This window comes from Callospermophilus lateralis, chromosome 3 (assembly GCF_048772815.1).
Source record: "Callospermophilus lateralis isolate mCalLat2 chromosome 3, mCalLat2.hap1, whole genome shotgun sequence".
Lineage (NCBI taxonomy): Eukaryota > Metazoa > Chordata > Mammalia > Rodentia > Sciuridae > Callospermophilus > Callospermophilus lateralis.
Genome location: NC_135307.1, coordinates 32,747,846 through 32,761,894, shown reverse-complemented (window position 1 = coordinate 32,761,894; position 14,049 = coordinate 32,747,846). Strand labels below are relative to the sequence as shown.

General features: G+C 37.3%; 1 protein-coding gene and 1 pseudogene across 5 annotated transcripts in view; one reads left to right on the top strand and one right to left on the bottom strand.

Moving 5' to 3' along the window:
* The window catches only part of Med6 (mediator complex subunit 6), a 23,327-nt gene extending 21,506 nt beyond the window's left edge, over positions 1-1,821 (bottom strand). For 3 of the 4 annotated variants that reach the window (XM_076848124.1, XM_076848127.1, XM_076848125.1), the window contains exon 1: positions 1,765-1,821. In XM_076848124.1, coding sequence (XP_076704239.1) covers positions 1,765-1,786 — 22 coding nt within the window. In that variant the 5' untranslated portion in view covers positions 1,787-1,821. Of the gene's footprint in view, positions 1-1,454; positions 1,489-1,764 lie in introns of those variants that run through there. The other variant, XM_076848126.1, reaches the window with a different exon arrangement.
* Positions 1,805-14,049, top strand: LOC143394569 (heterogeneous nuclear ribonucleoprotein A1 pseudogene; annotated as a pseudogene). The gene is made up of 3 exons (XR_013090715.2): positions 1,805-1,829; positions 2,090-2,156; positions 12,158-14,049. The product of XR_013090715.2 is annotated as a heterogeneous nuclear ribonucleoprotein A1 pseudogene (transcript).

Genomic DNA, 14,049 nt, shown 5'->3' with positions numbered 1-14,049 from the left:
CAATCATCCTCTGAAAGGTCATGAGAATTTTAGGCATCACATTGATTATAGAACCCAAGCCCATATTTCCGGCCTCTTAGAAAACCTAATCATTATGCTTATTTTACAAAGCTCACCACATGCAGTCTCATTTTTGATTAAGGAAAGTTATATTACACACTTAGGAAAGTTAAAACATATAAAGATATATTCTTCTCTTTTTATAAACCTTTTTTTACTTTACATAAGGATTTATGATGAGCAGTTAATATTGGTGGAAAGTAGATTGATGTTTAGAACTTACTTTCTATTGAGAAAGATTATAAAGATATGAGAACTAGTGCACCTTGACTGAGAAACAAAGAAACTCTTTGAGAAAGCAGCTCAACCAGTTTTATGAGAATAAATTTAGGAATTAATTAAAATAGCTTTATAAGACACAGTTTCAGAATAATGATAGAAATATTATTTTATTTAGATTCTTAAGTTTAGAAATTCTTAAGTTTTTAGTTGTATGGGTTTTTGATATGTTTTAAAAATGATTTATAAACTTTAGGATGTTTTAAGTATAAGATTTAAGGGGACTTCTTTAGATGGGAATTTTAGATAAAGTACAAGTGTACTTTAAACTTAAAGGTTAATAATTGGTTAGGAGACTTAGAGTCTGGTTGCGTAGTTTGGCATTAGTTAATAAGAAAATAGCATATCTTGGGGAAAACAGTAAATCCTGGGAAAATGTGAAAAATGTAAATTAGTGACGTATTTTATTAATGATTCTGTACTTTTAATAATTAAATAACTAAAGGTCATATTCTGGAAAAATGTAAATTAATGTTACATTTTTTTTGTACTCCTAATCATGGTTAAGGAAATGTCATGTCTTGGCAAAGTTTTAAATTATATAATCAATGACGTATTCTGAATCTATAATGATGAGAAAAATTGTAATAAAAGATGACCCAGAGAAAGCTGCATTAGAGCTCTCTCTCTCTGGAGATTGCTCCAATGGAACGACTCCTGTCTCATCTTTTCAGCGAGGACACTCATCCTTCAGGACTCCCTGGACCCCGCTAGGGCAGGACCCGGGCACATAAAGAAAAATAAAATTACGTCATTTGCAGGAAAATAGATGGAACTAAATATCATCATGTTAAGCCAAATAAGGTGAAGGGGTCGTATGTTCTCTCTCATTTGTGGAAGCAAAAGAGGAAAAAGGAAAAGAGGGGCGAGAATCTCATGAAAATCGGGAGATCAGTAGAACAGAGGAAGGTAACAAGAGAGTAGGAGGCAGGGAAGCAGGAGGAAGTGTCGAGGAGTCATATTAGCCAAATTATATTGTTATAATCTGTGCATAACGAATATGTAACAACAAATCCCACCATTATGTACAATTATAATGCACCGATAAAAAGAACTGGGGAAAAAATAAGGACAAGCCCCCAAGATATCAATCATATCAAGTCGGCTGATTATACCTTTCCCCTCTGCCCAGAGGCCACCTCTTCGCCCCGATATAACTGCCCCAGTATTGCTGCAGAGATAGAAGTGTAGAACAGTACACCAGTTCTGAAGGCTCAAAGTCTATGGTTGCTTCAAATTCCTCCCCTTCAACGCTTTTAAGAGACTCGTCAAGAACTGAGGGAAAACTCTTGTTATCTTTTCGCCAGATTAGAGCCTTGGGTCGTCCATAAAAATGATCCAAAAGAACCTAAACTTTCCCCGCGACCTACAAACCCCCAAATCAGTCCACAATCAGGGAAAAAAAAGTATAACGGGATAAATCACCTCGGATATCCACCGCCGCCATACTAGCAAAAGCATTCTAATGCTCCTTCCGGCGCAGAGTAAGCGTAAGAACTATTACGACAAAATGTGAGGGTTGAATATTTTACGGATAGTGACGAGGGACATAAGACTAGGAGCGCGAAGCCGAGAAGAGAGGGCAAAGCAGCGAATAGGCCAGGAGATAGGCGGGGTTGGAAGGTGGGAGCCGGGCTGGGAGGAAGGGGACGTGGCTCAGTGGTGGTAGCTGCGAGAGCAAGCGGCGGTAGAAGGTTAGGTAGGAGCCGGCGGTCCGAGGAGACTGGGAACTGAGGGGCGGGGCTGCGAGCCGGGAGCAGGCCGGATAAAGGGCGCCTAAAGGCTGGCAGGCAGCTGCAGCAGCGACAAACTGGAAGGTGAGGGCAAGGCCAAAGGAAGGAGACCAAGAAGGGGGGACTGACTACTGGAAAAATAATTGGGAGACTTTCATGGAAAAGGAGGTTGAAGCGGGGCCAGCCCCAGGTTCATCAGGGAGGAATTCGAAAATTTACTCTTGATCTCCCATGACTGTCAAAAAGACAAATTCTGATGCTGCAGAGTTAGAAGTGGGAGCCACTCTAGTTTCAAAAGCTCCTGACATGTATCCAATGAGCTATTAGATTTAAGAGCTACTGGACGTTCTCTTTTTAACCATGCTCCAAATGTGGGCTGGTACTGTATTTAGGATTTGAGAGTCGTTGGCTTTTATGTGACTAAACCCCCTAAACCAATCTGAGACCAAAACCACAGGGCCGGAAGTCAACCATTAAGATTAAGAAGGAATACCCAAAGCAATGGTACAATGCCTGTGTTTCAAGTTTCCTGAAACAGGTCGCAAGATTTCAGACAGGGAAATATTCTGTGGTATGAGGAAAGCCTCCGAAAAGACTCAAGCTCCAGTGTGGCTCTGTGAAAGCAAAATGATGGAGATGCAAAAGGCACAGAGACTGAGAAGAGGATCCCAAAATCTGAAGGCGGGATCTGGGATGAGTGCCTATATCTTCAAAATAGGGATTATGAAAGATCCTTCATAACCCAAGGAGAGGCCCATGAATTTAATTGGGATTTTCTACCTAATAGATGGGGAATTCAATTTTTAAAAAGTATTTTTTCTTATATTTCTCCAAACACATTTATTCAGAATCTATGCAGAGCCTTAATTTTCTACCAACTCACATTATAAACTCAAGATTCATTATGTTCTTGCTGTTACTGCTAAAATACTTTAAGTTTCAGTAAGTGAAAGATACTGTATCTACAATATATTTTGCTTCAAATATCTACATATATCAAATATAACATGCATAGGTTATGGAAACAATGCTATTTAAATGAATGTCTCAATTTTATACAGACACAATGAGAGACATGTGGGACATATGCTAACATTTTTATCTAAAATATTCATCGTATACCACATTTTAGTTTTAGATTTGCAGGTTACAGGGAAACAAAATAAGAGCGACAAATCTGGAATAAAAAAAAAGTGGGGATGGATTCCATTCTCCATGAACTAAAGAGAAAAAAAATTTTTTCTAAATGTGGTATAATATTATTTGTTCATTCTAATTAAATTTAATAGTAAAATATACAAAACATAATCACAGACAAAAATGCATAATTACTTGTTTTCTGAACTAGAAAAGGAAACATTGCTTTGCAATACAAACCTATGTGGAAAGAACATCCTCAGTAAAAATAAACCCTTACCAGAGATTACCTGTGGGCAGAAAGAAAAAGTAATAGAACTTGGCAGAAGACACTAGTGGTCCCAGTTTTATCTTCAGTGTTTCCTTGGTTGATCTCAGTGATGCTTACATGACTATACTATCATCTTTGCTTTTTATATTACTGAAAATTTAATCAATTTTAAGTAAAAGTACAAAATGTATTTTATTTAAGAAAAAGTACAAACATGAGCATATTTAATATGTATGTCAAATATTATTATAATATTTTACATAATACATATCATGATCATTTATGTTCACTCCAAACCTTTGAACACTTCTTACTTATTTATCTTTCATCCTTTTAAATTTGTATCAAAATATTTTTTTAACTAGAAGAAAATAGAAATAAATCTTAATCTAATTTTGGGTTAATGAAAGCTTTCTTTTTAAAAAATTTTTTTAATCCTAATTTGTTATATGTGACAGAAGAATGCATTACAATTCACATTACACATATAGAACACATTTTTTCATATCTCTAGTTGTATACAAAGTATATTCACACCAATCATGTCTTCATACATATACTTAGGGAAATGATGTCCATTTTATTCCTCCATCTTTTTTACACCCCTTGCCCCCTTTCTTCCCCTCCCTCTCCTTTGCCCTATCTAGAGTTCACCTAATCTTCACATGCTTCCCCTTCCAACCCCATTATGAATCAGCCTCCTTATATCAGAGAAAACATTCAGCATTTGGTTTGGAGGGATTAGCTAACTTCACTTAGCATCACATTCTCCAACTCCATCCATTAACCGCAAATGCCATGATTTTATTCTCTTTTAATGCTGAGTAATGGTCCATTGTGTGTTAATACCAAAGTTTTCCTATCCATTTATCTACTGACAGGCATCTAGTTTGGTTCCACAGTTCAGCTATTGTGAATTGTGCGGCAGTAAAGAATGACGTGGCTGTGTCCCTGTAGTATGCTGTTTTTAAGTCCTTTGGATATAGACCAAGGAGTGGTATAGCTGGGTCAAATGGTGATGCCATTCCAAATTTTCCAAGGAATCTCCATATTGCTTTCCAGATTGGCTGCACCATTCTGCAGTCCTATCCGCAATGTGTGAATGTGCCTTTTACCTCACATCCTCACCAACATTTATTGTTTGTATTCTTAAGAGCTGCCATTCTTACTGAAGTGAGATGAAATCTTAGAGTAGTTTTGACTTGCATTTCTCTAATAGCTAGAGATATCAAACATTTTTTCATATATATGTTAATTGATTGTAATATCACCTTCTGAGAAGTGTCTGTTCAGTTCCTTGGCCCATTTACTGAGTTATTTATTTTTTTGTTGTTGTTTGTTTGTTTGGTGTTTAGCTTTTTGAGTTCTTTATATACCCTAGAAATTAGTGCTGTATCTGATGTGCAAGTGGTAAAAATTTGCTCCCAAGATGTAGGCTCTCTATTCACCTCACTGATTGTTTCTTTCGCTGAGAAGAAACTTTTTAGTTTGAATCCATCCTGTTTATTAATTCTTGCCTTTTAATTCTTGCACTATAGGAGTCTTATTAAGGAAATAGGGACCTAATCCGACATGATGGAGATTGGGGCCTACTTTTTCTTCTATTAGACACAGGGTCTCTGGTTTAATTCCTAGGTCCTGGATCCACTTTGAACTGAGTTTTGTACATGGTGAGAGATAGGGGTTTAATTTCATTTTGTTGCATACAGATTTCCAGTTCTCCCAGCACCATTTGTTGAAGGGCCTATCTTTTCTCCAATGTATGTTTTTGGCACCTTTGTCTAATATAAGATAACTGTAATTAAGTGGGTTTTTCTCTGTGACCTCTATTCTGTACCATTGGTCTACCAGTCTATGTTGCTGCAATACCATGCTGTTTTTGTTACTATTCCTCTGTAATATAGTTAAGGTCCGGTATACTGATGCCACCTGCTTGATTCTTCTTGCTAAGGATTGCTTTGGCTATTCCATGTCTTTTATTTTTCCAGATGAATTTTATGATGGCTTTTTCTATTTCTATGAGGAATGTCATTGGAATTTTAATTGGACTTGCAATAAATATGTATAGTGCTTTTGGTAGTATGGTCATTTTGATAATATTAATTCTGCCTATCTGAGAACAAAGGAGATCTTTCTATCTTCTAAGGTCTTCTTTAACTTCTTTCTTTAGTATTCTGTAGTTTTTATTGTAGAAGTCTTTCACCTCTTTCATTAGATTGATTTTCAAGCATTTTTTTTTGAGGCTGTTGTAAATGGGGGTAGTTTTCCTTGTTTCCCTGTCAGAGGATTTGTCACTGAAATACAGAAATGCCTTTAATTTATGGGAGTTGATTTTGTATCTTGCTACTTTGCTGATTTCATTTATTAGTTCTAGAAGTTTTCTGATGGAATTTTCTGGGTCTTCTAGGTATGGATTCATATCATTGGCAAATAGTGGTAATTTGAGTTCCTCTTTTCCTATCTGTATCCCTTTAATTTCTCTCATCTGTCTAATTGCTCTGGCCAGTGTTTCAAGAACTATGTTAAATAGAAGTGGTGAAAGAGGTCATCCCTGTTTTGTTCCAGTTTTAAGAAAGGAATGCTTTCAGTTTTTCTCTGTTTAGAATGATGTAAGCCTGGGGCTTAGCATGGATAGCTTTTACAATGTTGCGATATGTTCTTGTCTTCCCTAGTTTTTCTAGTGTTTTGTTCATGAAGGGTGCTGTATTTTGTCGAATGCTTTTTCTTCGTCTATTGAGATGATCATATCTGTAAGTCTATTGATGTGATGAATTACATTTATTGATTTCCTTACATTGAACTAACCTTGCATCCCTGGGATGAACCCCAGTTGATCATGGTGCACTATCTTTTTGATATGTTTTGGTATTTGATTTGCAAGAATTTTATTGAGAATTTTTGCATCTATGTTCATTAGAAATATTCATCTGATGATTTATTTCTTTGATGTGTCTTTGTTTGGTTTTGGAATCAGGGTGACATTGGCCTCATAGAATGAGTTTGGAAGTGCTCCCTCATTTTCTATTTCCTGAAATAAATTGAAGAGTATTGGTATTATTTCTTCTTTAGAGGTCTTTTAGAACTCGGCACTCAGCTGTGTATCCATCTGGTCCTGTGCTTTTCTTGGTTGGTCAGCTTTTGATGGTGTCTTCTATTCTGTCACTTGAAATTGATGTGTTTAAATTGTGTATATCATCCTGATTCAATTTGGGCAAATCATATGACTCTAGAAATTTGTCAATGCCTTTGATATTTTCTATTTTATTGGAGTACAAGTTTTCAAAATAATTTCTAATTATCTTCTGTATTTCTGTAGTGTATGTCATGATATTTCCTTTTTCATCATGGATGTTAGTAATTTGAGTTTTCTCTCTCCTTCCCTTTGTTAGCATAGCTAAGGGTCTGTCAATTTTATTTATTTATTCAAAGAACCAACTTTTTGTTCTGTCAATTTTTTAAATTATTTTAATTTCATTGGTTTCAGTTTTAATTTTAATTATTTCCTGCCTTCTACTGCTTTTGTTGTTAATTATTCTTCTTTTTCTAGGGCTTTGAGATGTAATGTTAAGTCGTTTATTTGTTGGCTTTTTCTTCTTTTAAGGAAGGAACTCCATGCAATGAACTTTCCTCTTAGAACTGCCTTCATAATGTTCTGGAGATTTTAATACATTTTATCTGTGTTCTCATTCACCTCTAAGAATCTTTTAATCTCCTCTTTTATGTCTTTTGCAACCCATTGTTCATTCAGTAGAATATTATTTAGTCTCTGGGTGTTGGAGTAGCTTTTATTTTTTATTTTATCATTGATTTCTAATTTCATTCCCTTATAATCTGGTAGAATCCAGGGTAATATCTCTACTTTTTTATATTTGCTAAGAATAGATTTATGGCATAATACATGGTCTATTATAGATAAGGATCCATGTGCTGCTGAGAAGAAAGTGTATTAGTTCATTGAAGGATGAAATATTCTGTATATGTCAGTTAATTCTAAGTTGTTGATTGTATTATTGAGATCCATAGTTTCTTTGTTCAGCTTTTGTTTGGACAATCTATCCAGTGGTGAAAGAGATGTGTTAAAGTCACCCAGAATTGTTGTGTTGTGGTCTATTTGATTCTTGAACCTGAGAAGAGTATGTTTGGTGAACGTAGATGCTCCATTGTTTTGGGGGCATAGAAGTTTATTATTGTTATGTCTTGTTGATGAATTGTTCCCTTAAGCAGTATGAAATATCTTTCTTTATCATTTTTGATTAACTTTGGCTTGAAGTCTACTTTGATATGAGAATGGAAACCCCTGCTTGCTTCTGCAGTCCATATGAGTGGTATGAGTTTTTCTCAATCTTTCACCTTCATATTGTTGGGTCTTTTTTTTTAATCAAATTTGCCAGTCTATGTATTTTGATTGGTGAGTTTAGGCCATTAACATTCAAGGTTATTATTGAGACAGATTTGTATTTCCATCCATTTTGTTTATTTTTGGTATTTAACTTGATTTGGTTTGTCCTTTGATTCATTTCATTTTTCCTTCAGTGTAAAACCCCCTTTGCTAATTTCATTGTTGTTTTTCAATTCCTCTTCATGGAATATTTTGCTGAGGATGTTCTGTAGTGCAGGCTTTTGAATTGTAAAATCTTTTAACTTCTATTTGTCATGGAAGGTTTTAATTTCATCATCAAATCTAAAGCTTAATTTTTCTGGATATAAGATTCTCGATTGGCATCCATTTTCTTTCAGAGCTTGATATATGTTGTTCTAGGACCTTCTAGCTTTTAGGGTCTGGATTGAAAAATCTGAACATACTCTAATCAGTTTCTCGCATATGTAATCTGATTCCTTTCTCTTGTGGCTTTTAATATTCTCTCCTTATTCTATATGTTAGGCATTTTCATTATAATGTGCCTGGGCGTGGTTCTGTTGTGATTTTGTACATTTGGTGTCCTGTAAGCTTCTTGAATTTGGTTTTCTAATTCATTCTTCATGTTTGGAAATTTTTCTGATATTATTTCACTGAATAGATTGCTCATTCCTTTTGTTTGGAAATTTATTCCTTCTTCTATCCCAATAACTCTTAAATTTAGTCTTTTTATACTGTCTCATATTTCTTGTATGTTCTGCTCATGGTTTCTTACCATTTTCTTTTTCTTTTTCTTTTTTTAAAGAAAGAGAGAGAGAGAAAGATAGAATTTTCTTTTTTAATATTTATTTTTTAGTTTTCAGCAGACACAACATCCCTGTTTGTATGTGGTGCTGAGGATCGAACCCGGGCCACATGCATACCAAGTGAGCGCGCTACCGCTTAAGCCACATCCCCAGCCCAGTTTCTTACCATTTTCATTGTGTGATCTACATTATTTTCAAGATTATATATTGTGTCTTCATTGTCTGAGGTCCTGTCTTCCAAGCATTCTAATTTGATGGTGATGCGTTCAATTGAACTTTTAATTGGGTTTATTGTTTCTTTCATTTCAAGGATTTCTTTTTTAAAAAAACCTTATCTCCCTATTGAAGTAATTTTTGCTTTCTGTATTTGTTTATGTAGCTCTTTGTCAATATGATCTTTTGCTGCCTGTATCTACTCTCTTATATCATCTTTTAATTTGCAGAACGTTTTAATTCTGTACATCTTGAACTCCTTCTCTGTCATATCTTCGGCTATTCTGGACATGGATTCTAATAATGTGATATCTTGATTTGTTTGGAGAATTTATTCCCTTGTCTTTCATATTGCTTGTGTGTCTTCCCTTCTAGCACTGTGGATCTTAGGCATACCAATTTTACCCTATAGGCTTATTGTGCCCCTGTAGGAATCTAATACCTCTCCTTTGAGGTGAAGGACAATGTTATCAGATCCCAATATAAACAATATACACCCTAAAAGAACAAATGTTTGCTAATAAGATGTTTACAGTTTGTTCACAATGTACAGAAATGGTGAATTCAATTATTATCTCATGGTAGACAAAGAACAGGGTTGAGGAGTAGGATGATATGCTGAGGAGGTAGGAGGTGAGGACATAGATTTGTTATACGTTAGGAACTGTGAAAGAGAAATCTAAAGAGGAAGATTAGTAGCAGGAGAAAGGAGAGAAGTACTTTTGGGTAGACATGTGAGTGGGAAGATAGTAGGGTACATAAAACAAAAACATACATCAAGAAAAATTAAAATGTTAAAAATAGCAGAAATCGGAAGGAAAAAAGAAAAAGAAAAAAATTTAAAAAAAATAAAAAAGAATGTACTACACAACATAATATACTATTCAGTCGTCCCAGACCTCAGAATCCTAACTCATGCAAAGTATTTAGTTTTACATATGTTGAGGATGTGAGGGTAGGAAAAATTAGAGGGAAAGGGAAAAAAAGAGAAAGAGAGAAAGAAATCTTCAAGGAAGACCCAGGGCTTATTTTGGTTGGTTATCAGTATCTTTCCTGCTTCCCTTCTCATCCAATAGGTGGGGGTCTGTTGTTAGCTGGTTTCTCCACCCTCAGGATGGTGAAGGTAACCAGGGTGTTACTGTGCCAGGTTAGCGGCTATTGGGGACAGTGTGAGTTAGAAACTGGGTACCAGGAAGATGGTGATGAAGGTGATCCAAGATGGAGGCACCTGCTTTCAGCAGTAGGTGTCAGGTCAGGTGGGGGAAACCTGGCGATGGTGTTGGACGATGAGTTCAGCAGCGAGCTCTGTGGTTTGCAGTGTTGACTGACTTCAGAGCCTGTGTGAAGTTCCTGGACACCAACAGGCTACTACTGCCCATAGGGGACTATGTCTGCTATTGCAGAGTCCCAAGATGGCAGTGACCAGGGGATGCCCCATGTTGGTAGATGGGGGTCCACACAGGGGTGGCAGCAAGAGTTCTTACCTGCAGGAAGCTACTGGGTGTCTTTCGTGGGAGCAGTGTCTGTGGGAGCGTTGTCTGTGATTTCTGCTCGAGTGGGTGGCCTACAGTTCACGGGTGCTACTGCCACCACCTCTGGTCTCACTTGGGTATCCAGTAGTCCGGCATGGGCGAGTAGTTGGGATACCTACTCTGCCACTGAGGCCTGGAGCCCTGGATGAGCATGGTGTTTCCCACATGGGGGGCAGGAATATTGCTGGCAGAGAAGCCATATTCTCACAATTTGAACCCATGGTCATGAAGCGTCACAGAATGTTGCCTCCCACTAGCCCACCATCTTGGAACCTACTCAATTTTTAAAAATCTTAATGTAATAAAAGTATATTGGTTATATACTTCTATTTTTGTGGGGGAGAGGGGTATCAGGGATTGAACTAAGGGGCACTCAACCACTGAGCCACATCCCCAACCCTATTTTGTATTTTATTTAGACACAGGGTCTCACTGAGTTGATTAGTGCCTCACTGTTTGTAAGGCTGGCTTTGAACTCATGATTCTTCTGCCTCAGCGTCATGAGCTGCTGGGATCACAGTCATGCACCACTGCGCCCAGCTTTTTATTATATATATATATATATATATATATATATATATATATAGTAATTGGACACAATACCTTTATTTATTTATTTTTATGTGGTGCTGAGGATTGAACTCAGAGCCTCACACATGCTATGTGAGCGCTCTGCCACTGAACCACAACTGCAGCCCACCTCAATTTTTTACCTAGGGTTTTATACCTGAGATTGTATGTATAAAACAGTGCCTCAATGGAAGTATATATATATATACACTGAACATAGTTTTGACAGATGGAATTTTCCAGAAGGAAATATCAAGTTTTTTGTTTTGATTTGGTTTCCTTATATTTATATCAGGAGAGAAGGAGATTAGGAAGAAGTGTGCCAGAATGTACATCTGTAGATAATAGAATAATCAGTTAACATGATAGCCAAGCCTGATTGCTCAACAATTATCCCGTAGGCCATAGGAGATATGTAATTGAGCTTCCAGTTTAGAAATTATGGAGAGCAAGCTGTGCCCTATTTTGAGTTACCCCATAATTTTCAGGCTGTGGCTAACTCTGAGTTACTCCATTTTGTAAAGCAGTAGTTTTCCACTTTGAGTCTAATTGCCAAGGTAAAATGATGCTACACCTTGTACATACAAGTAAGCAATCATATCTGCCCAGCACAACCATAGACACAATTTGAAAAATATTTTCTTTGTACCAACTTATTAAACTAAATCCAGGAGCATGTGGACATGTGGGTGTCCACAATCATATCAGAAACTCTAGACATGAACCTCTCACCAAACACAATGCCTTCACCTAAGACCTATAAAAGGAAAAGCTCCCCTCAGACTGGACACAGAGCACCATGACCCCATCGCTTGGTTACTCTTCTCAAGCCTTCCCCAGGAAACTCTCCCCCAATTCTCTGTCCGCTGGCTTCAGCTCGTCATTGTTTCTCCTGCCTGGACCAATGACAAATAAATAACCCACTCAAAGCAAACACTTTGAAAGAGTTATCAGTCCAGACCTTCACCTGATAACTCTGGGGAACTAGTTCATTAAAACCCTTTTCTGGGCCTGGGGGTGTGGTTCAGTGGTATAGAGCTTGCCTAGCATGTGTGAGGCACTGGGTTAGATTCTCAGCACCACATATAAATAAATAAAGTCTATTGACAACTAAAAAAATATTTTAAAAAGAAACCTTTATTCGCTTTCTGCCCGTGGGCGCCACCGAGAAAGCATCATTAAAATCTCCCTTCCTACAGCTTCGTGTCTGAATCAGACTCCCCTAATGATCCTGAACAGCTGCAGAAGCTATTCCGAGGACTGAGCTTTGAAACAACTGATGAGAGTCTGAGAAGCCATTTGGAGCAATGTGGAACACTCACGGGCTGTGTGGTAACAAGAGACCTAAACACCAAGTGCTCCAAGGCCTTTGGTTTGTCATCTGTGCCACTGTGAAGGAAGTGGATGCAGCCATGAATTCAAGACCACACAACGTGGTTGGAAGAGTTGTGGAACCAGAGAGAGCTGTCTCAAGAGAAGATTCTCAAAGACCCGGGGCCCATTTAACTGTGAAAAAAATCTTTGTTGGTGGCATTAAAGAAGACACCGAAGAACATCACCACAAGATTATTTTGAACAATATGAGAAAAGTGAAGTTATTGAAATCATGATTGACTGAGACAGTGGAAAGAAGAGGGGCTTTGCTTTTGTAACTTTTGACAACCATGACTCCATGGATAAAATTGTCATCAGAAATACCATACTGTGAATGGCTACAACAGTGAAGTGAGGAAAGCCCTGTCAAAGCAAGAAATGGCTAATGCTTCATTTAGCCAAAGAAGTCAAAGAAATTCTGGAAACTTTGATGTTGATCATGGTGGTGGTTTTAGTGGAAATGACAATTTTGGTCGTGGAGAAAACGAGTGGTCATGGTGGCTTTGGTGGCAGCGTGGTAGTGATGGACATGATGGCAGCTGGAATGGCTATAATGGATTTAGTAATAATGAAAGCAATTTTGGAGGTGGTGGAGGCTACAATGATTTGGGTAATTAAAATAGTCATCAAATTTTGGACCCATGAATGGTGGAAACTTTGGAGACAGAAGCTCTGGACCTTATGGTGGTGTAGGCCAATAACTTGCCAAACTGTAAAACCAAGGTGACTGTGGCGTTTCCAGCAGCAGCAGTAGCTCTGGCAGTGGCAGAGGTCTTCATACTGCCAGGAAATGAAGCTTAGCAGGAGAGGAGAGCCAGAGAAGTGACAGGGAAGCTACAGGTTACAATAGATTTGTGAATTCAGCCAAGCACAGTAGTGGCAGGGCCAAGCTGCTACAAAGAAGATGGTTTAGACAAAACTCATGTGTATGGGCAAAAAAAAAACTCGAGGATGGTATTTGTGACTTATTGAATAACAGATTATTTTAGTTTCTGTTCTGTGGAAAGTGTGAAGCATTCCAACAAAGGGTTTTAATGTAGAAGATGACTACTTCTTCTTCTTCTTCTCCTTCTCCTTCTCCTTCTCCTTCTCCTCCTCCCACCCCCTTCTCCTCCTCCTCCTCCTCCTCCTCCTCCTTCTTCTCTATGCTGTTTATTGGTAAATGTAATGGTCTGATCATAATGCTGAATGTTTCTTAAAAAAAAAAAAAAACCTTATCTGACCACCTACAGTAACTCTTTGCATTCCTGTCTGCTCTCTGCCTTTGCTTTTGGCATAGCATCCTTTAACCAGTTGTTCTCCTTAACACTTTCTTAGTTTTTCTGTAACATTGTGTGAAGTATGATGTGTGACTCCAGTATTTTTTGAACTTAAGATGGGATAAAAGAACTTGTGATTGCCAGGCTTATGACTATCAAGTGACCTACAAGTTCTAGGTGAATAGCAACTGATTAAAGTGGTATAGCTTGTGAATTTATCGTTTAATAAATTCTGACATTGTGGAAAGACACAAATGTGATTGGTCTATATTAATGGCATAGCTCGATCATGACAGGAAGATTATTTGAGGAGGATGAATTAGAAATGTTTATAAGACTCAAAATGGGTAGTCCATTTAGGAAGTTCTTGTAAACTAAAGGATGTCTACACTAATTCATAGGGAGAGGAGAGAAAGGGTTTAAAATGTTTATGTGATAGAAACAAAGAGACAACTAGT